This window comes from Bufo bufo, chromosome 4 (genome assembly GCF_905171765.1).
Source record: "Bufo bufo chromosome 4, aBufBuf1.1, whole genome shotgun sequence".
Lineage (NCBI taxonomy): Eukaryota > Metazoa > Chordata > Amphibia > Anura > Bufonidae > Bufo > Bufo bufo.
In genome coordinates, this window is record NC_053392.1 from 252,554,270 (window position 1) to 252,579,864 (window position 25,595).

The following is a 25,595-nucleotide window of genomic DNA, read 5'->3' on the forward strand; positions in this document are numbered from 1 at the left end:
TATAGAGGCAAAATACCCAGTTCTTGAATCAAACAGCGGTGTTTATTCACACATTGGTGTATAGCAAAATGCAGATAAGGTGTATCACAAGACGCAGGTGGCTTGGTGTTTGTTTACACACAAGGAAAGTCCATAAACAATAAAAGTCACCTTTTCTCCTGGGTGTTAATTCACACCCTGTTCGCCTTTAGAGGGGCCTGAGTCCTCCAGCCCGGCTCAAATCCCAGCACAGCCCTTAGTTCACACCACACAGACTCCTGAACTCCACTGTCAAAGGGAGTTAAATACACCACACCTGGCAGTGCTGGCTGGTTTTTATGGCAAAACCCGGCCTGGAACATGGGGAGTAGTCACCCATCCAGTACTTTGACTACTCCCAGTAAGAGCCGTCCCGCATCAGCTATGACAGCCATGCTAAATCTCAAGGTGTCAGCAATAGCTGCTGCTGACACATAAAATACCAGCTCTTACTTCACCAGGGACAGGAACCTTGGTGACACATACCTTCCATCCATGATCATTCCAGGTACCTTGTTACAATAGTAACATGGCAACAGAGAATTAATTTCTGAGGGAAAACTGAATTAAACAAACATACTTCCTACCTTTACCTATGGCAGCTAAACCAGCTGAGCTCACCATGTTACACATTAAAGAGTCTTGGTTCTCTACAATCCCTGGACGGTACCATGTTTTAAAAGGCAGACCAAAAACAGCTCACATAGAACATCTTCCAATTGAGCTAGATTTAGTTAAAGACCCCATTTAATCCTCTCTATGTTTAGTAAGTTTAAGGAGCACATATTTGGAAAAATCTGAACCATACAGAGGGAATCTCTAACCTATTTATAACATTTAGACCACCCTATCGTAAAGCCTCTGCTAATGCTAATAGCTAATGCTTCATCACAAGCTGCTGCAAAAGTTTCCCCTAGAAACAGTTTTAAAGGTAGCAAGATGGTCTTCAGAACACACATTCATTAAGTTCTACTGGCATCCTTCAGAAATTGAAGTCAGGTGTGTGATGTTCTACCTAATAGCTGGTGCTAGGTGGCTGCCTCCCAAAGAACAAAGCACAGTGTGCAGGAATCTGTGATCTTTTTGTTCTAGGGAAGGGACTGCCATCTAGCAACCAACAGCAACCCTCCCATTACCTTACCCACTTAGGTATCCTGTTGGTAGCAGAAAATACTAATTAGGCTTACCGTACGTATTTATATTTCTTGTAGGCCAACAAAAGAATCATTACCAAGTAGAGAATGACAAACTATCAGTGACACAAGATTATTCTGAATAAAGAATTCTTCTTGAATTGTTACTTTAAAAAATCAGCATTTATTTAGTGACTAAAATATTAACATAAAATATATGAACACTACTATTAAACTTTTATCCGAGTCAGTTTATTGCAGTTCTTTTTTGTTTCAGTTATTAGACCTGTCAAAACCCCATAACTCTAGTTGTGTTTTATTGATCTCATAACTTAGATCTGCACTTGATGGGGAGAAGGGGCAAACTATCACACCTCTCTGGGGAAAAAAAATATATATATATATACAGTACAGACCAAAAGTTTGGACACACCTTCTCATTCAAAGAGTTTTCTTTATTTTCATGACTATGAAAATTGTAGATTCACACTGAAGGCATCAAAACTATGAATTAACACATGTGGAATTACAGGGAGTGCAGAATTATTAGGCAAGTTGTATTTTTGAGGATTAATTTTATTATTGAACAACAACCATGTTCTCAATGAACCCAAAAAACTCATTAATATCAAAGCTGAATATTTTTGGAAGTAGTTTTTAGTTTGTTTTTAGTTTTAGCTATTTTAGGGGGATATCTGTGTGTGCAGGTGACTATTACTGTGCATAATTATTAGGCAACTTAACAAAAAACAAATATATACCCATTTCAATTATTTATTTTTACCAGTGAAACCAATATAACATCTCAACATTCACAAATATACATTTCTGACATTCAAAAACAAAACAAAAACAAATCAGTGACTAATATAGCCACCTTTCTTTGCAAGGACACTCAAAAGCCTGCCATCCATGGATTCTGTCAGTGTTTTGATCTGTTCACCATCAACATTGCGTGCAGCAGCAACCACAGCCTCCCAGACACTGTTCAGAGAGGTGTACTGTTTTCCCTCCTTGTAAATCTCACATTTGATGATGGACCACAGGTTCTCAATGGGGTTCAGATCAGGTGAACAAGGAGGCCATGTCACTAGATTTTCTTGTTTTATACCCTTTCTTGCCAGCCACGCTGTGGAGTACTTGGACGCGTGTGATGGAGCATTGTCCTGCATGAAAATCATGTTTTTCTTGAAGGATGAAGACTTCTTCCTGTACCACTGCTTGAAGAAGGTGTATTCCAGAAACTGGCAGTAGGACTGGGAGTTGAGCTTGACTCCATCCTCAACCCGAAAAGGCCCCACAAGCTCATCTTTGATGATACCAGCCCAAACCAGTACTCCACCTCCACCTTGCTGGCGTCTGAGTCGGACTGGAGCTCTCTGCCCTTTACCAATCCAGCCACGGGCCCATCCATCTGGCCCATCAAGACTCACTCTCATTTCATCAGTCCATAAAACCTTAGAAAAATCAGTCTTGAGATATTTCTTGGCCCAGTCTTGACGTTTCAGCTTGAGTGTCTTGTTCAGTGGTGGTCGTCTTTCAGCCTTTCTTACCTTGGCCATGTCTCTGAGTATTGCACACCTTGTGCTTTTGGGCAATCCAGTGATGTTGCAGCTCTGAAATATGGCCAAACTGGTGGCAAGTGGCATCTTGGCAGCTGCACGCTTGACTTTTCTCAGTTCATGGGCAGTTATTTTGTGCCTTGGTTTTCCCACACGCTTCTTGCGACCCTGTTGACTATTTTGAATGAAACGCTTGATTGTTCGATGATCACGCTTCAGAAGCTTTGCAATTTTAAGAGTGCTGCATCCCTCTGCAAGATATCTCACTATTTTTGACTTTTCTGAGCCTGTCAAGTCCTTCTTTTGACCCATTTTGCCAAAGGAAAGGAAGTTGCCTAATAATTATGCACACCTAATATAGGGTGTTGATGTCATTAGACCACACCCCTTCTCATTACAGAGATGCACATCACCTAATATGCTTAATTGGTAGTAGGCTTTCGAGCCTATACAGCTTGGAGTAAGACAACATGCATAAAGAGGATGATGTGGTCAAAATACTCATTTGCCTAATAATTCTGCACGCAGTGTATATACATAACAAACAAGTGTGAAACAACTGAAAATATGTCATATTCTAGGTTCTTCAAAGTAGCCACCTTTTGCTTTGATTACTGCTTTGCACACTCTTGCCATTCTCTTGATGAGCTTCAAGAGGTAGTCCCCTGAAATGGTTTTCACTTCACAGGTGTGCCCTGTCAGGTTTAATAAGTGGGATTTCTTGCCTTATAAATGGGGTTGGGACCATCAGTTGCGTTGAGGAGAAGTCAGGTGGATACACAGCTGATAGTCCTACTGAATAGACTGTTAGAATTTGTATTATGGCAAGAAAAAAGCAGCTAAGTAAAGAAAAACGAGTGGCCATCATTACTTTAAGAAATGAAGGTGTCAGTCAGCCGAAAAATTGGGAAAACTTTGAAAGTAAGGGCTATTTGACCATGAAGGAGAGTGATGGGGTGCTGCGCCAGATGACCTGGCCTCCACAGTCATCGGACCTGAACCCAATTGAGATGGTGTGGGGTGAGCTGGACCGCAGAGTGAAGGCAAAAGGGCCAACAAGTGCTAACCATCTCTGGGAACTCCTTCAAGACTGTTGGAAGACCATTTCAGGGGACTACCTCTTGAAGCTCATCAAGAGAATGCCAAGAGTGTGCAAAGCAGTAATCAAAGCAAAAGGTGGCTACTTTGAAGAACCTAGAATATGACATATTTTCAGTTGTTTCACACTTGTTTGTTATGTATATAATTCAACATGTGTTAATTCATAGTTTTGATGCCTTCATAGTCATAAAAATAAAGAAAACTCTTTGAATGAGAAGGTGTGTCCAAACTTTTGGTAAATATAACGATGTTGTAGTACGCCACTTTTACAGACTGACAATAATACGCACCAAACCGAAGATAAAATAGATTTTAGAGGAAAAATTGTTAGGAGACATTCTTTCCTGTATATTTACTTGTATATAAAGTGCAAGTGCTGTCAAAAATTACAAGGAAGAGGCACTCTGATACAACCTGCATATCACATAAAGGAGGGCCTCATTCACATTGTGGTACAATTGTTCAGGTAGTGGGACTCCTACACACATAAAGCCTGTGCACTAAGGGAAAGGGCTGCATCATACACACCCTGAAAAAATTATGATTGACGGCCTGCTGATGACCCTTAAAAACATTAGGAGCAAGGGCCTGCTGGTGACCCTCTAAAACATTAGGGGCGAGGTCCTGCTGCTGATCTGACCATCTAAAACATTAGGGGTGAGGGTCTGCTGCTGAGCTGGCCATCTAAAACATTAGGAGTGAGGGCCTGCTGCTGATCTGACCATCTAAAACATTAGGGGTGAGAGCCTGCTCGTTTGTGGGCGAGAGCCTGCTGCCGAGCTTACCATCTAAAAGAATTTGTGGGCGAGAGCCTGCTGCCGAGCTGACCATCTAAAATATTTTGTGGGCGAGGGCCTGCTGCCGAGCTGACCATCTAAAACATTATGGGCGAGGGCCTGCTGTCGAGCTGACCATCTAAAAAATGTTGTGGGCGAGGACCTGCTGCCGAGCTAACCATCTAATAAATTTTGTGGGCGAGGGTCTGCTGCCCAGCTGACCATCTAAAACATTTTGTGGGTGAGGGCCTGCTGCCGAGCTGACCATCTAAAAAAATTTGTGGGCGAGGGCCTGCTGCCGAGCTGACCATCTAAAAAAGTTTGTGGGCGAGGGCCTGCTGCCGAGCTGACCATCTAAAAATTTAGGGGTGAGGGTCTGCTGCTGAGCTGACCCTCTAAAACATTATGGGTGAGGGCCTGCTGGTGACCCTCAAAAACATTATGGGTGAGGGCCTGCTGGTGACCTTCTAAAACATTATGGGTGAGGGCCCGCTGCTGAGCTGACCCTCTAAAACATTAGGAGCGAGGGCAGCCTAATGAGCATGTTGATATGATGCAGGAGGAGGAGGAAGACGAGAAAAGGGAGATTGAACCATATACCATTTTTAGTGGTGGAAGGGGTGCATGGGAATACAGTGTATTCAATACACCATAAAAGCCACATTTAGAGTGCCTTTATTTTCGGCCACTTTCCTCTGGTGGAGTATAGAAGTCAGGGGCAATCCAGGCCTTGTTCATTTTTAGAAGAGTCAACCGATCAGCATTTCAGTTGACAGGCGGATGCGCTTATCAGTTAATATGCCCCCAGCAACACTAAATACACGCTCTGACAAAACGCTGGCGGCGGGTCAGGCCAGCACCTCCAAGGCATAGAGCACCAGTTCGTGCCACGTGTCCAGCTTGGACACCCAATAGTTGTAAGGCACACAGGGATCACTGAGGACGCTGACACGGTCTGCTATGTACTCCTTCACCATCTTCCCAAATTTTTCCCTCTTTATGACACTAGGCCGTGCATCAGGTTGAGGGTGCTGGCAAGGTGTCCTAAAACTATCGCAGGCCTTGGAGAGTGTTGCCCTGCCTCTGTTAGAACTGCTGTGTGTTCCCCTTGTTTCCCCTCCTCGATTGGCCAAGGAACTACGTACTCTGCAGCCAGCGTTGTCAGCTGGAAATTTTTGGAGCAATTTTTCCACAAGGACCCTCTGGTATTGCACCATTTTGCTCATCCCCTCCACCACAGGAATGAGAGATGAGAAGTTCTCTTTGTAGCGGGGGTCGAGAAGGGTGAACAACCAGTAATCGGTGTTGGCCAAAATGCGTACAACGCAAGGGTCACGGGAAAGACGGCCGAACATAAAGTCAGCCATGTGTGCCAGAGTCCCAACAGGTAAGACTTCGCTGTCCTCATCAGGAGGATGACTCTCAATCTCCTCATCCTCTTGCTCCTCTTCTACCAATCAACACTGAACAGATGGAATAAAACTTCAATGGGTACTATCCTCTGTAACTGAGGCAACCGTCTCCTGTTCCTCCTCCTCCTTCTCATCATCCAATTTGCACTGAGAAGACAAACTGAGGGTGGTCTGGCTATCACCCTGTGTACTTTTTCCCCCCATTTCCACCTCTTCTACATGCAAAGCTCCCACCTTTGTTGTGAGCAGCGAGCATTTGAGTAGACACAGAAGTGGGATGGTTAAGCTCACCATCTGTGTTGATTCCTCAAAGTTGCATAAAACCTCACAGAGGTCAAACATCAATGCCCACTAGTCGCTTGTGAAGAGCGGAAGCTGACTGGAAAGGCGACAACCATGTTTCAGCTGGTATTCCACTACTGCCCTCTGCTGTTCACAAAGCCTGGCCAGAGCATGCTCAAGTCGCACAACAGTCGGTGAGCTGGCAATTGCAAGCGCTGCTGCAGCGTTGCCAGACCGGCGGAAGCTGTCGATGACTTGCGGAAATGGGCACACAAGCGGGACCACTTTCACCAGTAGCTCAGGCAAATTGGGGTATGTTTTCAGAAACCACTAAGTTGAACACATGGGCTAGGCATGGTATGTGTGTGAGCTTGCTGAGCTCCAAAGCCGCCACCAAGTTACGGCCATTATCAGACACAACCATGCCTGGTTGTAGGTTGAGTGGCGAGAGCCACAACTCAGTCTGTTCCCTTATCCCCTGCCACAACTCTGCGGCGGTGTGCTGTTTGTCAACTAAGCAGATCAGTTTCAGCACGGCCTGTTGCCGCTTCCCCACTGCAGTGCTACACTGCTTCCAGCTACTGACTGATGTCTTACTGGTGCTGCAAGATGATAATTCAGAGGTGAAAGTGGAGGAGGAGGCGGAGGAGGAGAAGGGGGGGGTTGCAGCCACTAACGTAGGTGGCAGCGGAAACCCTGACGGAAGTAGGGCCCGCAATCCTTGGTGTCGGTAGCACCTGTGCCATCCAGGGTACGACTCGCTCCCGGTCTCCACAACATTCACCCAGTGTGCCGTCAGGGAAATGTATCGTTCCTGGCCAAAAGCACTTGTCCATGTGTCAGTCGTTAAGTGGACCTTCCCAATAACTGCGTTGGTCAGGGCATGGGTGATGTTACGGGACACATGCTGGTATAAGGCTGGGACTGCACACCATGAAAAATATTGGCGGCTGGGAACAGAGTACCACGGGACAGCCGCCGCCATCAGACTGCAGAAAGCCTCAGTATCCACAAGCCTAAATGGCAACATTTCCAGGGCCAGCAATTTGGAAAGGTGCACATTTAGTGCTATGGTCTGTGGGTAGGTGGCTGGGTATTTGCGCTTTCGTTCAAAGGCCTGGGGTATAGACAACTGTACGCTGCGCTGGGACACAGAAGTGGATGTGCTAGCTGATGGTGCTTACGAAGGTCCAGGTGCAGGACAGGAAGCATCCGGGCCTGCATCTTGGACAGGGGATTGGCCAGCACATAACATAGGAGAAGAGGAGGCAGTGGTGTGACCCACAGACACTGGTTGAGGACCCAGGTGTTTGGCCCACCTATTAGGGTGCTTTGATGCCATGTGGCGGATCATGCTGGTGGTGGTGAGGTTGCTAGTGTTCACGCCCCTGCTCATTTTGGTATGGCACAGGTTGCCACCCTACTGCCTCTTCCAGCTTGTTGCAGTGCTACAGATCCCTCCCCCTCTGTACTGCTGTCCTCGCTCGGCTTGCCCCCCCTCCAGGTTGGGTCATTGACTTCATCATCCAGCATCTCCTCTTCCACTTCCTAACTCTGGTCATCCTCCTCACTTGTTGACCTAACAACAACCTCAGTCATTGACAACTGTGTCTCATCCTCATCATGAACCTCTTGAGACACTAATTGCGGTTGACTTATTGGCAACTGTGTCTCATCATCATCATCATCCACCTCGTGAAACACTAATTGCCGTTCCCCACCGTTATCTTCTTCTGACTGTGGATGCTCCAGAGTTTGGGAATCAGGGCACAAGATCTCCTCATGTCCCTCTTCAAGCGGGCTTTGCGATGAAAACAGCTCCTCAGAATATACGAGTGTGGGATAACTTGTTTTCCAAGACTCTCCATAGTGGGTGGAAGGAATATCAGGGTGAGGATTCTGTTGACCAGACTCTTGGCTACTGAGACTGGACTTTGTGGAAGACAGGGTGATGCTGAACCGACTGGAAGCATTATCTGCTGCAATCCAACTGACCACCTGGTCGCACTGGTCTGACTTCGAGAGTAGTGTCCTGCGCTGTCCTGCAAACTGGAACATGTAGCTAGGTATCGTGGATGAGTGTGTTTCTTGTGCTCTGGCAGCAGGCACAGTTTAACCGTGCCCATGGCCATGGCCTCTGCGTGCACCATCAGCAGCACGGGCACTTCCCCGTCCCTTACTGCTCGCCTTGCGCATATTAAATGATATATATGCTTGCAAGTATGTCACACGTACAGTAGCGCAAGTTTTGTAAGTGTATGCGCAAATAAATTACACAGAATGTTACAGATATTTTTATGATGCGCACACGTTAAACAGGAGGCATAGCGCAAGTAATGTCGCTGTCACCACTGCCTAATAAAAAATTACACTGAATGAATGTCACTGATATTTAGGATGCGCACTCGTTAAACAGGAGGTATAGTGCAAGTAATGTCGCTGTCACCACCGCTTAATAAAAAATTACTCAGAATTAATGTCTCCGATATTTAAGTAGCACAAATGTTGTACAGGAGGTATAGCGCAAGTAATGTCGCTGTCACCACCGCCTCATAAAAAATTACACTGAATGAATGTCACTGATATTTAGGATGCGCACACGTTAAACAGGAGGTATAGCGCAAGTAATGTCGCTGTCACCACCGCCTAATAAAAAATTACACTGAATAATTAATAATTGTCACTGATATTTAGGATGCGCACACGTTAAACAGGAGGTATAGCGCAAGTAATGTTGCTGTCACCACCGCCTAATAAAAAAATACTCTGAATTAATGTCACCGATATTTAAGTTGCACAAATGTTATACAGGAGGTATACCGCAAGTAATGTCGCTGTCACCACCACCTAATAAAAAATTACACTGAATGAATGTCACTGATATTTAGGATGCGCACACGTTAAACAGGAGGTATAGCACAAGTAATGTCGCTGTCACCACCACCTAATAAAAAATTACACTGAATGAATGTTACTGATATTTAGGATGCGCACATGTTAAACTGCAGGTATAGCGCAAGTAATGTCGCTGTCACCACCGCCTAATAAAAAATTACACTGAATGAATGTCACTGATTTTTAGGATGCGCACACGTTATACAGGAGGTATAGCGCAAGTAATGTCGCTGTCACCATCGCCTAATAAAAAATTACACTAAATGAATGTCACTGATATTTAGGATGCACAAACGTTATACAGGAGGTATAGCGCAAGTAATGTTGCTGTCACCAGCGGCTAATAAAAAATTACACTGATATTTAGGATGGGCAAACGATATACAGGAGATGTAGCGCAGGTAATGTAACTGTCCGCAACGGACACCGTCTACGGAAAAAGTACACTGGATATCACAGATATTTTTAGGCTGCACCCACGTTAGACAGGCGATGTAGCGCAGATAATGTCGCTGTCTGCAGCGGCTAAACAATTGCAAGCTATTTAGCGCAGGCTGCGCTAAAAATATATATTGCTACCAGATACAACTATAGTCCTTAACCCCTTAAGGACCGGGCTCATTTTCACCTTAAGGACCAGGCCATTTTTTGAAAATCTGACCACGTACAGTAGCGCAAGTTTTGTAAGTGTATGCGCAAATAAAGTACACAGAATGTCACAGATATTTTTAGGATGCGCACACGTTAAACAGGAGGTATGGCGCAAGTAATGTCGCTGTAACCACCGCTGTAATGGATCTCCTGGCACCCCAATAGGGTACCTCCGTTGATGGGTGCTCCTAGTGCTTCCCGAAGGCTCCAAGCACTCAACTTGACACCATAACCACCACAGACCCCACGATCCTCCACCCACGCTGGACCCAAGACCGGGCTTCAGCTTCCAGTGGGTGAACCTCTCCTAAATCCAGAGACCAGGAACCATGAACAAGCTCTTACAAGAGCTTATACTCAGGGGAGTATTGTAATATAGCAATCCCAAAGAGTGTAGTTATCCCATCCCCCAAACATGAGCCAAAACATCATGAAGGGGTAAAGCAGGTCTCTTTATTGAACACACAAGCATTGAGTTATATACACTTTTTCCAACAAGGGTACCCCCCCTGTGGACCTGGTTGGAAAATGAGGACATAACATAGCAGCCAATACTTTAACACAAAAACTAAAACTATACATTCAACAAACACAATGGCATTGCCTGTGACGCAATTAACAAACACAATGGCATTGCCTGTGACGCACTCAATTACAGAATAGGCATTGTCTTTGACGCAATCAACAAAATACAATTACCAAAACACAATGGGCTCTGCCTGTGATACAATTACCAAACATAATGGGCTAACCGTATCACTCACAGGCAGAAAACACACATTTTTCCCCAAAACACCGAAAACACCTAAAAACCCCACATATCCCCATAATTTATACATCCATGGATATCTCTGATCTGGGTGAACAACATATCCAAAAATCAACTAGATCCGAGCAGGGGTTCCCAAATTCCATGGAAGTCACCTTTTGGCCGACCGCAAGCATGACTTTCCTGCCCAAAACAGTTCCACAGATTTAGGCTGTGCGGCCGGTCTACCTTCTCTTTCAAAGTTAGTATATGGGCGATAATCCTGAGGCAAGAGGCTGGCAAACAGGCCCCTCCAAAACCCAGTGGCGAGGTTATTTTCGCCACATATCTCCCCCTCCCAGGGAAGACTAACCTGACCTCACGCCAGTCGGTACCTGAGTTAGTCTGGCAGCCCACCCACAACCAAATATTGAACCTGTTGAATTTGGTAGCCTATCTCTGTCTCGTGAGTGCACCAAGGTTGTGTTGGTAACTGGTACTCCCGGTCTCTGTGTTGCTCCCTGGCTTGGAATGCAGGTTGCTTTGTGGGCAGGGATCAGCGGTACTCTGCCCTGGTGCCAGCGCATCAGCTAAGCTAGTCTGTGGGGAGTCAGCCTCTGGACAAGAGGATAGGGGAGGGCAGAGGCCAACTGTGCTCTGCCAAGATGCCAGCTCTTCCGCTGGGGTAACCTGTGGGGAGTTAGCCTCTGGACAAGAGAATAGGGGAGGGCAGAGGCCAACTGCGCTCTGACCAGATGCCAGCTCTTCCACTGGGGTAGCCTGTGGGGGAGTCAGCCTCTGGACAAGAGGATAGGGGAGGGCAGAGGCCAACTGCGCTCTGCCCAGATGCCAGCTCCTCCTCTGGGATGGGGTCAGGCACCTACCCCCAGGACCTTTTTGCGGATCGGCTGTGGAGAGGAGGGATTGCTTAAATCCTCCTCCTGGCATTCGTGTGGGGTTGGTGGGGGATCTGTACCGGCTGTCCAGCATCTTTGTAGGTCTGTTACAGAGACCGCGGTCCCATCTGTACCATCAGAGTTAGGGGTGCTGTCCACCTGTGGTTGGGGAGAGAGAACGGTTGTCTCCTTTCCCTTCAAGGTACACTGCCGCTGGGGAATGGAGACGATGCTCTCCTCTCCCTGCAAAACATACTGCAGCTGGGGAGCAGGACCGACTGTCCCTACTTCCTGAAACTCCGGCTGCCGTTGGGGATCTGGGCCAACCTCCCAGCATCCCTGTGGGGCCGGTGGAGAGATCTCGGTCCCATCTTCACCTGCCATATGGGTTTCCCCCCAGGACCAGTCTATGAGGTCCCCTACCTCCATAGCTGGTACTGAAGCAGGGGATACTTCAGTCGGGTCTTCCTAGCTGTAGGGTTGTAAGTCTGGGACTGCCACCCAGCTCTCTGGCAGTGTATATTGGGGCCAAATTGAGCTGAAGAAGTATTGGTAATCCTGCTCCAGCTCCCACTCCATTGTCACTAGAGATGCCAGGTCTTGTCTTACCTCTCTCACTGTAGCCCAATCATGCACAGCCTCCCTGTAGTCAAAGATATCCCAGAACCGGGACTCTCCAGCATCTCCGAACTCCGGTTCTGCGAAGGACTCAAACAACAGGCCAGGGCCATCATAATCCTCACCCTCGGGTCTGTCGTGCTCAGCCATCCAGGGGGAGTGCCGAATCACAAACCACCAGAGTGCCTGGTAGGCGTCGTCTAGCCAAAGCTTCTTCCATACCAGGCTCTCGAGTTCTGTCACCCACTCATCCAGGGGCTGCTCTCCCAGAAGGGGCATTCGCAGGGCCACTCGCATCCGCAACTGCTGCTCCTCACTAGGGAGATTCTCGCCCCCCCCCCCCTTCCCGACGCTGTACATCTTCCAGGGCCTCATGCCAGACGCCTTTCCGGACTGCATCCCTCCAGTCCGGGTCATCCTCCTCCTCGTAGTGGAACGCTGTCCGATTCCATCCTGCTGTAGCCAGGGGTGCTGAACGGATACTAGCGTTGCCCTCAATATACTCCACGAATGGTGTCTCCGAGCTGCTTCTCATCGCACTAGGATGCCATCCCACTGCTGCCACCACTCTAACGGATCTCCTGGCACCCCGACTAGGAACCCCCATTGATGGATGCTCCTAGTGCTTCCCGAGGGCTCCAAGCACTCAACTTGACACCATAACCACCACAGACCCCACGAACCACCGCAGCTTGGTTGGGGTCTCACCGTCCTCCACCCACGCTGGACCCAAGACCGGGCTTCAGCTTCCAGTGGGTGAACCTCCTAAATCCAGAGAGCAGGAACCATGAACAAGCTCTTACAAGAGCTTATACTCAGGGGAGTATTGTGATATAGCAATCCCCAAGAGTGTAGTTATCCCATCCCCCAAACATGAGCCAAAACTTCATGAAGGGGTAAAGCAGATCTCTTTATTGAACACACAAGCATTGACTTATATACATATTTTCCAACAAGGGTACCACCCCCGTGGACCTGGTTAGAAACTGAGGACATAACATAGCAGCCAATCCTTACAGTTTAAACACAAAAACTATACATTCAACAAGCACAATGGCATTGTCTGTGACGCAATTAACAAACACAATGGCATTGCCTGTGACGCACTCAATAACAGAATAGGCATTGTCTTTGAAGCAATCAACAAAATACAATTACCAAAACACAATGGGCTCTGCCTGTGATACAATTACCAAACATAATGGGCTAACTTAATCACTCACAGGCAGAAAACACAAATTTTTCCCCAAAACACAGAAAACACCTCAAAACCCCACATATCCCCATAATTTATACATCAATGGATAGCTCTGATCTGGGTGAACAACATATCCAAAAATCACCCAGATCCGAGCAGGGGTTCCCGAATTCCATGGAAGTCACATTTGGCCGACCGCAAGCATGGCTTTCCAGCCCAAAACAGTTCCACAGATTTAGGCTGTGCGGCCGGTCTACCTTCTCCTTCAAAGTTAGCATATGGGCCATAATCCTGAGGCAAGAGGCTGGCAAACAGGCCCCTCCAAAACCCAGTGGTGAGGTTATTTTCGCCACAGCCGCCTAATAAAAAATTACACTGAATGAATGTTACTGATATTTAGGATGCGCACACGTTAAACAGGAGGTATAGTGCAGGTAATGTCGCTATCACCACCTCCCCCCTCGGCATTGTCACAGAGTGCCTGCTGAATGATCAGAAATGCTCAGAGTGCGCGGCGGTGATCGGAAATACACAGGGCGTACATGTACGCGCTGTGTCCTTAAGGACTCAGACATCAGGGCGTACCTGTATGCCCTGTGTCCGTAAGAGGTTAAAAGGACTTTTGGGTCTCTAACAAGTTTTAGCAATTTAGTGCAGGTTGCACTAAAAATATATATTGCTGCCACACACAACAATAGTCCTTAAAAGGACTTTTGGGTCTATAACAAGTATAAAAACTAAAATATTGCTATTTCCATCCCTACACTATCTCTCCTTTCTGCTCTCCAGCTCTCCCTGACTAACACTGAGCTGAATACGTGTCATCGGGTGCTATATAGCACCCGATGACGCGTTCCGGCCAGCCAATCACTGTAATGCCAGCAGCCAACATGGCTACGGCATTACAGTGAATGGCAGTACTCACCTACACATTTATTGGCTGCATAGCAGCCAGCAAACATGCGGGGAGGAGACTCGAGCATCACACTCAAGCACACCGTATTTGGCCGAACACCGCGATGTGCCGAGCATTGCAATGCCCCAGTTAGGGGCAGACTGGGAACTTATGGTGGTTCTGGAAAAAAAAAAACTAAAAGTGGCCCAATGTTGTAGGAGAAATTGACAGAAGGCAGGGCAACACAAATAGGCCAGGTCATCAATACCATAGTACAGCACAAAGTACTGCCCCAGCAGAACCAAATACCATAGAGCAGCACAAAATACCGCCCCAGCTATGGGCTACCGTGCCCTACTGCAGTGTTATTGTACCACCATCCTGAATATGTTAATACACATGCGTTTAGGAGGGCACCTGTGGCTCCTGGCCAAGTCCCTAAGTATCTGATACTCCCAGCCTTAACAAACCGAGTCAGCAGCTAGTCCACCCCTGAGTGGAGGTCTGTCTTAGCAACATGACATCGCTTTATGAGATGGGAACACCCACTTACATTAGGGTGCCATCACATGCAGCAGATTTTGAAAATCAGTTCTGTTCATTTGAATGGGATTGTTTGGGTGGGAAGCACATGGATTTCGGCAAGCCCTATTCAGGTGAACGGAACTGATTTTCAGCTGCAGAAAATGTAGCATGTGTGATGGTACCCTTAAACAGTTGACATGTAAGAGTCCATGTATCTCAATTTCAATTTAAATCATTTAAAGCAGTTTTAATATTACATAGTAAACAGCCTCTTACACTGGGTCTGTGTTGTTGACCAGTTCTGACACTTGCTGTAGATATTCCTTGCCATAAACCACCACAGGCTCGGTGTCATTGATCTCCAAAGGTGAGAGCGCAAAGGACAAATAATCCATCCAGTCAAATACAGGTGCCAGGTTCTGTCAAATGAATAGATATTTCTTAAATTTAACATGAATGCATGAATTTTAGAGCCATGAAAACTGTCTTATAAATTGAGATTATTATAATCCTATGACAAAAGTAGAAATGCTGTTTAAGGGCTCGTTCACACGAACGTTTTTTGCGTTCTGTATACGGGCCTTTTTTTAGTTCCGTACACGGTCTGTATATGGAACCATTCATTTCAATGGTTCCGCAAAAAAAACTGAATGTACTCCGCATGCATTTCGTATCCATATTTCCGTTTTTCCGTTCCGTTCAAAGATAGAACATGCCCTATTATTGCCCGCAAATCACGTTCCGTGGCTCCATTCAAGTCAATGGGTGCGCAAAAAAAATGGAACACATACGGAATGTACTCTGTATGTCTTCCGTATCTGTTCCGTTTTTGCGGATCCATCTGTTGAAAATGTTATGCCCCTCCCAATTTTTTGTATGTAATTACTGTATACTGTATATGCCATACGGAAAAACGGAACGGAACTGGAAACACTACTGAAACAAAAAAATGGAAAAACTGATCCGTTAAAAACGGCCCGCAAAACACTGAAAAAGACATATGGTCGTGTGAACGAGCCCTAAAAATGTTGTTTTAGAAAACTATACAGGTGCGCAGTGAGAGAATACATACCATGGGTGAGATATCTGGATATCATTGGTGTGTATACCGTAATATCTTTATGGTGTATTCTACTTAATGACATTCTGAATATGTGCTTTCCAGATCTCACCTGCAGTTCAGCCACCGTCATGCGATTATAAATTTTTTCCTCATCCCGACGCTCATCTTGTGGAACAGTAATATTGGCTAGCAGGGTCTCAAGCTCCAGAATCTGGGTCATCTGTATTTCCACTGAGCCAGAATAGCCACCAAGCAGCATCCCCACATCTATCATGTATTGCTGGAAGGCAGCAAGCACCTGAAAAGAGAGAAATCAAGCACCTGCTGTATCACTGCACAGTGCAAGTCTACGCACTAACAGTTTCTCTATTAGACACCTAGTGAGTACAAAATAATAGAGCCGGTCTAAACTAAAACACCCATACATCAATCAAAACTATTCTGGATCATAAATCATAACTCAGCGTTTTAATATCAGTGAAGAATAGGTTTAGTTTGAAGACACGAAAAGCATATAAGACATGGTCACTGACCTTCCCATTAGATGTCCTATTGAGATAATAATCTCTTGACGGAAGAAAGAGTCCAGATTGATCTACCTGATGAAAAAAGAGGAGTTTCAGGTAAAACAATATACAAAATACTGGTTGTGGTGGCTCTCCCTCCTTATCAGAATTGGTGAAGGTGCTCTGTGTTGTGTGACTCACCTCGTCACAAAATATGTAAAAGATCAAGGAAAAAAGGCAATACAGGCACTTACCATCTGAGACAAATAGTAAAATTAATGGTTTTTAATGGTTAAAATATATGTAATTAAATTAAAACTGAATGAAGTAGTAGGGTAAATTATCAAGTGTCAGTTTGTGAACAAATATCAATATTATGAATAATATCAATATTAAATATCAAAGGTATTAAAAAGGTAATAAAAAAGTAGTAGAAGAGTAGTAGTAGGAGACTCCTCCTACTACTACTTTTCTACTACTATTTTATTACTTTTTTATTACCTTTTTAATATTTTTGATATTTAATATTGATATTATTCATAATATTGATATTTGTTCACAAACTGACACTTGATAATTTACCCTACTACTTCATTCAGTTTTAATTAATTATATATATTTTAACCATTAAAAACATTAATTTTACTATTTGTCTCAGATGGTGAGTGCCTGTATTGCCTTTTTTCCTTGATCAGGTAAAACAATTTCAAGCACATTAATATTTACCACTGACTATTTACCTCCTGCATGTAATGTCATTTTTCCCTCTTCATGACGTTTTCGACTGCACTTATCACTGTACCTGGGAATTTATTTTCCTAGTCCTCTTCTGTTCTTTGACATTCCCCCTTCAACCTCTTTAACACTTAAAGGGGTTGTCTCAATTCAGCAAATGCCATTTATCATGTAGATAAAGTTAATACAAGGCACTTACTAATGTATTGTGATTGTCCATATTGTCTCCTTTGCTGGCTGGCTAGCCCATTGCTATTTACTGTGGTGTGCAAGCATGACCACCACTACTGCTAGATTCCAGGGTGGCCAGAACTCCTGGATATGAGCAGTGTATAATGTGATGAAAAAATTGATGAAGCCAGCAATATGGATAATCCCAATACATTAGTAAGTGGCTTGTATTAACTTTGTCTACATAATAAATGCTATTTGCTGAAGTGAGGCAACCCCTTTAATGTCATAAACTGTACGACCTTATCAGAATCTCTCTTTGCATACCTACTCCTACACCAATTCCTTTCTTCTCTCCTGAAAACCCCTGTTCCCTTCTCTGCAGTTCTCAGAAGATAACCTTAGTAATTATCCCAGCCTGACAATTATACCGTTCTCCATTGATCACAGGCTATCTTGTGGTTCCTCCTCTAAATCATCAGTTCATTCCTTTCTACTTTTTTCTAGATATAATAAACATATTCGCTTATATAGGGGTAATTTATCATCTGTGTTTAAAGGTGAAATCCTATCATAAATGTTATGGCTTATATATGTGGGAGTATGACCTTTAGGACCTCAATTACTCCCCAGAAGGAAATACCACCGCTTCTTTTGTTTTTTACCCTGCACAGTAATGCTCTTATCCATCTGCTGTGAAGGGTTGGAAATGAATGAAGCTGTGCTGTAGTTTACTGCATACTGGGTGAATAGAAGCACTGAAATGCAGCGGAATTTAGTGGTGTGACGAATCCGCAGTTGGAATTTATAAATGTGGGAGAGTACCTTTAAAGGGGTTTTTGCTGTGTCAGGATATTGACGACCTATCCTCTGATCGGCGGGGGTCCGACTTCCAGCACACCAGCCGATCAGCTGGTTAAAGAGGCTGCAGTGCTTTTGTGAATGCTGCATCCTCTTTATTGTTTTCCTGCACACTGTCTCCCTTGTAGTCATAGTGCAGTGTAACTACACCTTCCTCTCCTATTCAAGTGAATTGGACGAACAAGTGGAAGGCTGAAAAGTCAGCCTGAATTTGTGGGAGGGGCATCTTACCTTCTTAAACTCCAGCCCCCAGCTCCTCAGGGCGCTTCTGTTCACACCCACCCACCCCCCCCTGTTCTCAAACACTCCCCTTAGGGTACGCCCACTACTAGGCTTACCCTCGCTCCTGGCTTCCGGCACAACACAGCCAGCTAGGTCAGGGGAAGCGCTTCACCCACTCATCACAGTTAAGCCTCTCCCATAACTATAATTATACTGCACCGCCACTAAAATTTATTCCAGATGAGGTGGTGGCGCACACACGTGCCAGCCTCTTCAACCAGCTGATTGGCGGGGGGGTCGGGAGTCGGACCCCTGGAGATCAGATACTGATGATCAATATCCTGACACTGCACAATTCCTTTTCCATAATGATATGCACAAAAGTGTATTTTATGAGGATTAACACTGCAATTAAATGTTGAATTCACAGCACCAAAATCTGCAGCTATTTGCAGTAAGTGCATGTTGATGGGGCTTTACAAACCCGATCCATGTGTAAATGGAAAAATCCATTAAGAACATAATGAGGCATGCTTTACATTTTCTAATCCACATAGGCCCTGATTTATCATACCTTCACTCCAGAATTCTGGCATCAAAAAGTCGCAAAATAGGGCTTTTGCAACTTTTTTGCACTCACTTGCGCAAAATGTATGCGATTGCACAAAAATTTCACTCTCTTGCAGGAAATGTGTACACCACTCACTCCAGTTTTGTAATATGGGTGGAAAAGTGGTCGTGGCGAGCTATGTTAATGAGTTTCACCCCAGATTTGTCATTGAGACTTTTTTTTAAAGTCGCAAATAAGTCACAATCTCACTCCAGGAGGAGGGTGGAATAGGAAAACTGGAGTGGCTTCTCTAGACAGAAGTGTTAGGTTTAAGGACAAGCCACATTTATCAAACAACATGCAACATTTGATAAATGTGGCACAAAGTACTCCAACACAGACTGAAGCAAAACTGACTTCAAATATTCTCCTAATGATAAATCCCCCCCCTTAGTGTCAGTTCTGCAGTGGATCTGTAGTAACACATGCAGAGTCTTTAGTGGAGTCGCAGCTAAATCAGCAGCAGACAAAATCCGCATTTGCCACGAAGACAAGAATCACTGACGGGAAATACTGACCTTTACATTCTTCTTTTCTCTCACATTATATTTACCTGGATTATGTTGCTGTTTGAGCTCTTGGAGTCTGCGCTGACAAAGACACTGAAGAATGGGGTTGCCCTGTACGTTCCTGAGACAGTCTTCAACACAGTCATAAAATTATCGCCCCGCCAGTTACCTGAGACATTCCATCCACCAACCTTAATGCACAAAAGACATTAACAAACACTGGATATTACAAATACAGGACAACTGGTGCTTGGGGTGAGGAATAAATAAAGAGCCCTTTTAGGCTACTTTCACACTTGTGTTTACATCTTCCCGTATTGAGATCCGGCAGAGGATCTCAATACCGGAGAAAAGCGCTTCCATTTTGTCCTTCATTTTGTCCCCATTCATTGTCAATGGGGACAAAACGGAACTGAACAGAATGGAGTGCTCCAAAATGCATTGCTGCGGTTTTATTTTCGTCATGGAATGCAGAGCAAAATGTATCGGGCATGAGCCACAATGCAAGGCAATGGGGAAGGATCCATTTTCTCTTAGACACAATAGAAAACTGATACGTTCCCCATTGACTTTCAATGGAGTTCATGACAGATCTGTCTTGGCTATGTTAAAGATAATACAACCAAATCCGTTCATAATGGATAGAGATGGTTGTATTATCAGTAACGGAAGCGTTTTTGCTGATCCCTGGCTGACCAGGCAATAACACAAGTGTAAAAGTAGCCTTACACAGGCCAACATAGCGTAAGATGATCGGGGCAGTCACTGCATTTGCACAAATGTTTATTCTTGATAATTGGCCCAATCATTACCGCATACAAAAGGGTCTCAAAGAAATCTAGTCTATGGTAAACAAAAATGATTAATTGATAATGATTACAACCAACATCATAACCAATATAGCAGTGAAAAGGTTTTGGATCTGCTACATTTTATTAGATATGCATAATATTTTTGACTTTGACTCAGTTCACATTTGCATCATGGCTTCTGTTTATAACAGAAAGATGAACACTGTGACGGGATTCATCACACATGGACACCATTGACCCTACTGACTTATAGTGGAATCCATGAGGTCTTGTCATGGTGTCTGTCATTTTATCAAAGATGTGCTATTTTACCTGTCATCTGACAAAATCTGCAACGGAAAGTGTGACACAGGCCTTTCCAAATCAGTTTGATTTATATAGTGTGTCTCATGCGTACACAACCTTGGGTTAAATGGTGATAACTACTATGTGCATCCATTTTGAATTATCACACAGAGCTATAGTGGTGCTTGAAAGTTTGTGAACCACTCACAATGTTCTATATTTCTGCATAAATTTGACCTAAAACTATATATCAGATTTTCACACTTAAAAGTAGGTAATGATAACCAAACCAAAAATATTAGACATGGTCATTTATTTCTTGAGGAAAATGATATAATATCACATGTCTGTGAGTGACAAAAGTATGTGAACCTTTGCCTTCAGTATTTGCTGTGACCACCTTTTGCAGCAATAAATACAATGTAATGTTTCCAGTAATTCTTTAAAAGTTCTGCACATCAGCTTGGAGGAATTTTTGCCTATTCTTCCGTAAAAAAACAGCTTCAACTGTTGTGGGTTGAACTGCTCGCTTCAGGTCCTTTCACAATACTTTTATATGATTAAATCAGGGCTTTGACTTGGCCATTCCAAAACTTTCTTAGGGTTAACTGCTTAGGGTCGTTGTGTTGCTGCATGACTCACATTCTCTTGAGATTCAAGAGATGGACATATTCTTCTTGAGATGGACACATTCTTCTTGAGATGGACAGATGTCCTGACATTTTCCTTTAGGGGATGTTCACACAACAGAAGGGACATGTCTATGCCAAAATTCCACTGAAAAAGCCATCATGTGAACGTCCCCTTAGAATTTTATGATATCATTCAGAATTTATTGTTCCATCAATGATGGCAAGCCGCAAAGGCCCAGATACATCAAAACAGGTCCAAACGATGATACTATCACCACAGTGTTCACAGATGGGATGAGTGTTTTTTTTTTTTGCTAGAATGCAGTCGTTTTCCTTTCTCTGAACATAACACTTCTCGTTTAAACAAAAAAGCTCTATTTTGGTCTCATCCATCAACAAAACATTATTCCAATAGCCTTCTGGCTTGTCCAGGCGATCTTTAGAAAACTGCAGACATGCAACACTGTTCTTTTTGGACAGTATAGGCTTTCTCCTAGCAATCCTGCCATGCACAACATTGTTGTTCAGTATCCTCCTGATAGTGGAGTAGGCCTTTAGTTGCTTAGAAGTTACTTTGGGTTCCTTTATGACCTCACAGACTATTACACACCTTGTTCTTGGTTGGTAGACCAGGCCTAGGGAAGGGTAATAATGGTCTTGAATTTCCTCCATTTGTGCACAGTCTGTCTGACTGTGGATTCGTGGAGTCCAAACTCTTTAGACTTGGTTTTATCACCTTTTCCAGCCTGATGAGCATCAACAACTCTTCTTATGAGGTCCTCAGAAACCTCCTTTGTTCATGCCATGATACTCTTTCACATACATGTGTTGTAAAGATGACACTTTGATAGATCCCTTTTCTTTAAATAAAACAGGTTGCCCACTCACACCTAATGGTCATCAAATTAATTGAAAACACCTGATTCTAATTTCAACTTCAAATTATCTGCTAATCCTAAAGGTCCACATATTTATTTTCCTCAATAAATACATGATTGAGTCTAATATTTTTGACGAATTTTTTTTGATTTGGTTATCTTTATCTACTTTTAGGACTTGTGTGAAAATCGGATATAGTTTTAGGTCAAATTTATGAAGAAATCTAAAACAATTCTGCAGGGTTCACAAACGTTCAATCACCACTGTACAAGAAAACTGCCATAAGGTCACAGGTGAAATGGAGGTAACTTATTTTTGCTATTGCGATTAAACACAGGTGAAGGTTAGGCCTGGGCTAGATGGCTACTTTAGCTGCATTCGTTTTCCCATTCTCTACTTTTGGATTAAAGGGAATTCGTCAGCTCCAAAAATCACCCGCCAAATTAGAATAAGTGGTGTATAGTGTAAGTGGTGTAAGTGGTGATGAGTCCAATTATGTAATTTTTATCTTCATATTCACTTGCATTCCTACACTGTGCTCCAACAAATCAGCAGTAAAATACATCGAGAGGACTCCTGCGCTCACGCATATAATGGAGAGGACTCAAAGAGGAGTCCTCTCAATGCATTTTGCTGCTGGTTTGTTGGAGCACAGTGTAGGAATGCAAGTGAGTATAAAGATAAAAATTACATAATCGGATTCAGCATACGGTAATTTACACTATACTTATTCTAGTTTATCCAGTGTTTCAGAGCTGACTTTAAGGTATGGAAAATTCCATCATCCGATTAGAATCGTGTGATTAGCTTCTAACTAGGATTGCTCATGGTCTTGGGATATCCATTTATACAGGCTTACAGACTTGAGTCTGAAAACAGTAAAAGCAGCAATCATGTCAGAATTTTCCGTTTTGTTAGATTTTATTTGAAGCAGGCAGAAAAAAGTTCCACAAAGTATATGTGTGAAAGCTAGAATGTCACCTTCTTTATGAGGTCAGTGAGAGGTTTTTCTTTAAGCTCCTCAATTTTCTGCTCCTTCAGACAGGAGAGATAAAACCGCTGTGTCTTCATCTCCGCCTCACTGCTAGAGTTAAATGTGGCATTCTCTGAATTAGGAAGAAATATAGTAATTAAGCATTAGGCAATGTCTGTTATTAGCACACTCAGAATAAGGTGGATTGAGCTCTCATTTCTTTCTTCCAAGATACAGAACATACATCTACATGTGCAGTATCCCACTCTGTTCAACCTTTATAGCTCCCCTGTTTTCTGTTCATATATTAAATTCATCTTATTGTTACCAATTCAAAATTTTCCATTTTTTTGTATAAGAAAGTTTTGAAAAATGTTTACATGTTCAGTTACCGATAAAACAGGGAGCCAAATTAAAGCAATAAAGGGGGTTGGTCAAATTTCTATATTGATGACCTATCCTCAAGATAGGTCATCAATATTAAATCGGTAGGGGTCTGACTCCCAACACCCCCAGCTGATGGACTGTTGGAAGAGAATGCAGCGCTTGTAAACAGTGAAGAGAAGGCAGCGCTCGCAGGAACCCCGCCGATCTGATATTGGTGGTCTATTCTGAGGATAGGTCCCTGGCTAATCCCTTTAAAGGGATTGTCTCATCAGACAATTTCTGTCTATACACCCTATTATTTTGGGCATAGGCATCATAGAGGGCAGTCCTCTGCTTACAGCCTGACTTTAAGAGCCAGAGAAGAGGACCAATAACAAGCATGGCTCTCATTCTTGCAGTCTCCTGATCTTCATATATCACATAGCAGAAAATATGGGTGGACAGCACTCCCAAGTAGTTATGCGTCGGGTGCTCGTCTCCAGGAGGGGCGGTAAAAAACCCCCAGTAAAGCAACTTGTAGAAATCCAGAAAAATAAAAAAATGGAGACAGCACGTCCAAAAAGGGTGCAAAAAGTGGAATTTATTCCGGATGCAACGTTTCGGCTATGTTAGCCTTTTTCAAGCATCCGGAAAAAGGCTAACATAGCCGAAACGTTGCATCCGGAATAAATTCCACTTTTTGCACCCTTTTTGGACGTGCTGTCTCCATTTTTTTATTTTTATTTTTATTTTTTTCTGGATTTCTTCATATATCACAGTGATCAGCTTACAGCAACAGGAATCTTGGGAGCCAGATGCATCATGGCAGCTTTCATATTATAGGGATGATCTCTGATGTTACAACCCCTTTAAACTTTACATCACCATTATTTAAAGGTAATGTTCAGAATATACAGTGCTAAGGAACTGCATAAACGGCAGTTCTCCAGCATTAGAATTAAAAAAGTCAGAGGAGAAGAGCGTTTCATATATTACACTCAAATAATGAAATTACAAAATTCGCAGCATTCTCACCAAGTATGTGTTTCAGCACAGCCTGATTCTGATCCCATATACTGTTAAATGTATTCCATCTTGACCGTCCATCTGGTAATGGGTTTCTCTTCATCCAACCCCCACAGGAGTATTGATAGAAGTCTTCACATGGGTCCACATCTCTGTCTAGGGAATCTAGAATTCGTCCAGCTACAGAAATGCAGGCTTCAGAGAGACACAGAGATCGGGACTTGTCTGAAGATTTGACAACACAACAGAAGTTAATATTAATTCAAATATAGTGTAGATGGTAATGCTGCGGAAGTCTAGAGAAAAACAAGTGATAGTGAGTAAAATGTCAGATCTAACTGCACCTAACAATGTCTCAGAATGGATAACGGTAAAAAAGAAGGCGACATCTAAGGATGGGTTTCCACCTTGAGGTTTTTTATGTATTTTTTTTTGTCAAAGCAAAAAGTGGATTCAAAAAGAGAAGACTCAAGGACAGATTTACTAAACCTATAGAAGGTGTAGGCTTAGACAGGATTGTCTAGACCTGCACAAGATTTATCACCAGGGCTGAGACTGGATGATTAATCTGGTGCAGGGATAGATACTTTTCTCTAACTCTGTACCAACTATTGGTTGGTTAACTTTGAGACAGAATTTTACGCCAAAATTGTGGCACAATTGTGGAGAAAAACTTCATATCTTAGACCCATTAAGCCCACCCCCTTCCCAGACCTTTTCAAGCAAGTTGGAAAATGTAGAAACCCAAATTCCACCAATTTGCTCAACTTTTTTTCAACATATTCTAGATACTAGATATGCTAGTAAATCTGGACCTGTCTTTCCTTTATATGTATCCTTCATGTACCATTAGTACTTGGCTTTGGATTAAAAAACTGCATAACAAAAGATGAGTGTGGAAACCCAGCCTAATAAATGCACTGCATCAACATAATTATGACTCCCTGGTTGTCATATAACTCTTTACAGTTGACTGGCCCCTGACTTTTTCTAGCTCTCAGAGCCTTAAGGACCAGTAACCTCCTGTCACGACTGTGACTGATCCAGACAGGTCTGGGAGGAGAAGGTCGCAGCGACTTGCTACTCGCGATAGCTTGTGAGTTTGCTGCGTGGTTCAGGGTATGTCATCTGGGTTTTGCCTTGTGAACCTTTTTGTCCTGACTGGGAGTTTGTAGGCATCCTCCTCAGGTGAGTCCTGTCTGCCACTCCCAGCTACTATATTAGTTTCACTTTCA

General features: G+C 43.8%; 1 protein-coding gene across 3 annotated transcripts in view; it reads right to left on the reverse strand.

The window, feature by feature from the left end:
* ECE2 (endothelin converting enzyme 2) overlaps window positions 1–25,595 on the reverse strand; it is a 134,594-nt gene that overhangs the window by 42,489 nt on the left and 66,510 nt on the right. For all 3 annotated transcript variants that reach the window (XM_040426801.1, XM_040426800.1, XM_040426802.1), the window contains 6 exons: window positions 24,370–24,585; window positions 22,977–23,101; window positions 19,432–19,578; window positions 16,307–16,372; window positions 15,883–16,071; window positions 14,987–15,129 (listed from right to left, as the gene is read on the reverse strand). In XM_040426801.1, coding sequence (XP_040282735.1) covers window positions 14,987–15,129; window positions 15,883–16,071; window positions 16,307–16,372; window positions 19,432–19,578; window positions 22,977–23,101; window positions 24,370–24,585 — 886 coding nt within the window. The remainder of the gene's footprint in view (window positions 1–14,986; window positions 15,130–15,882; window positions 16,072–16,306; window positions 16,373–19,431; window positions 19,579–22,976; window positions 23,102–24,369; window positions 24,586–25,595) is intronic.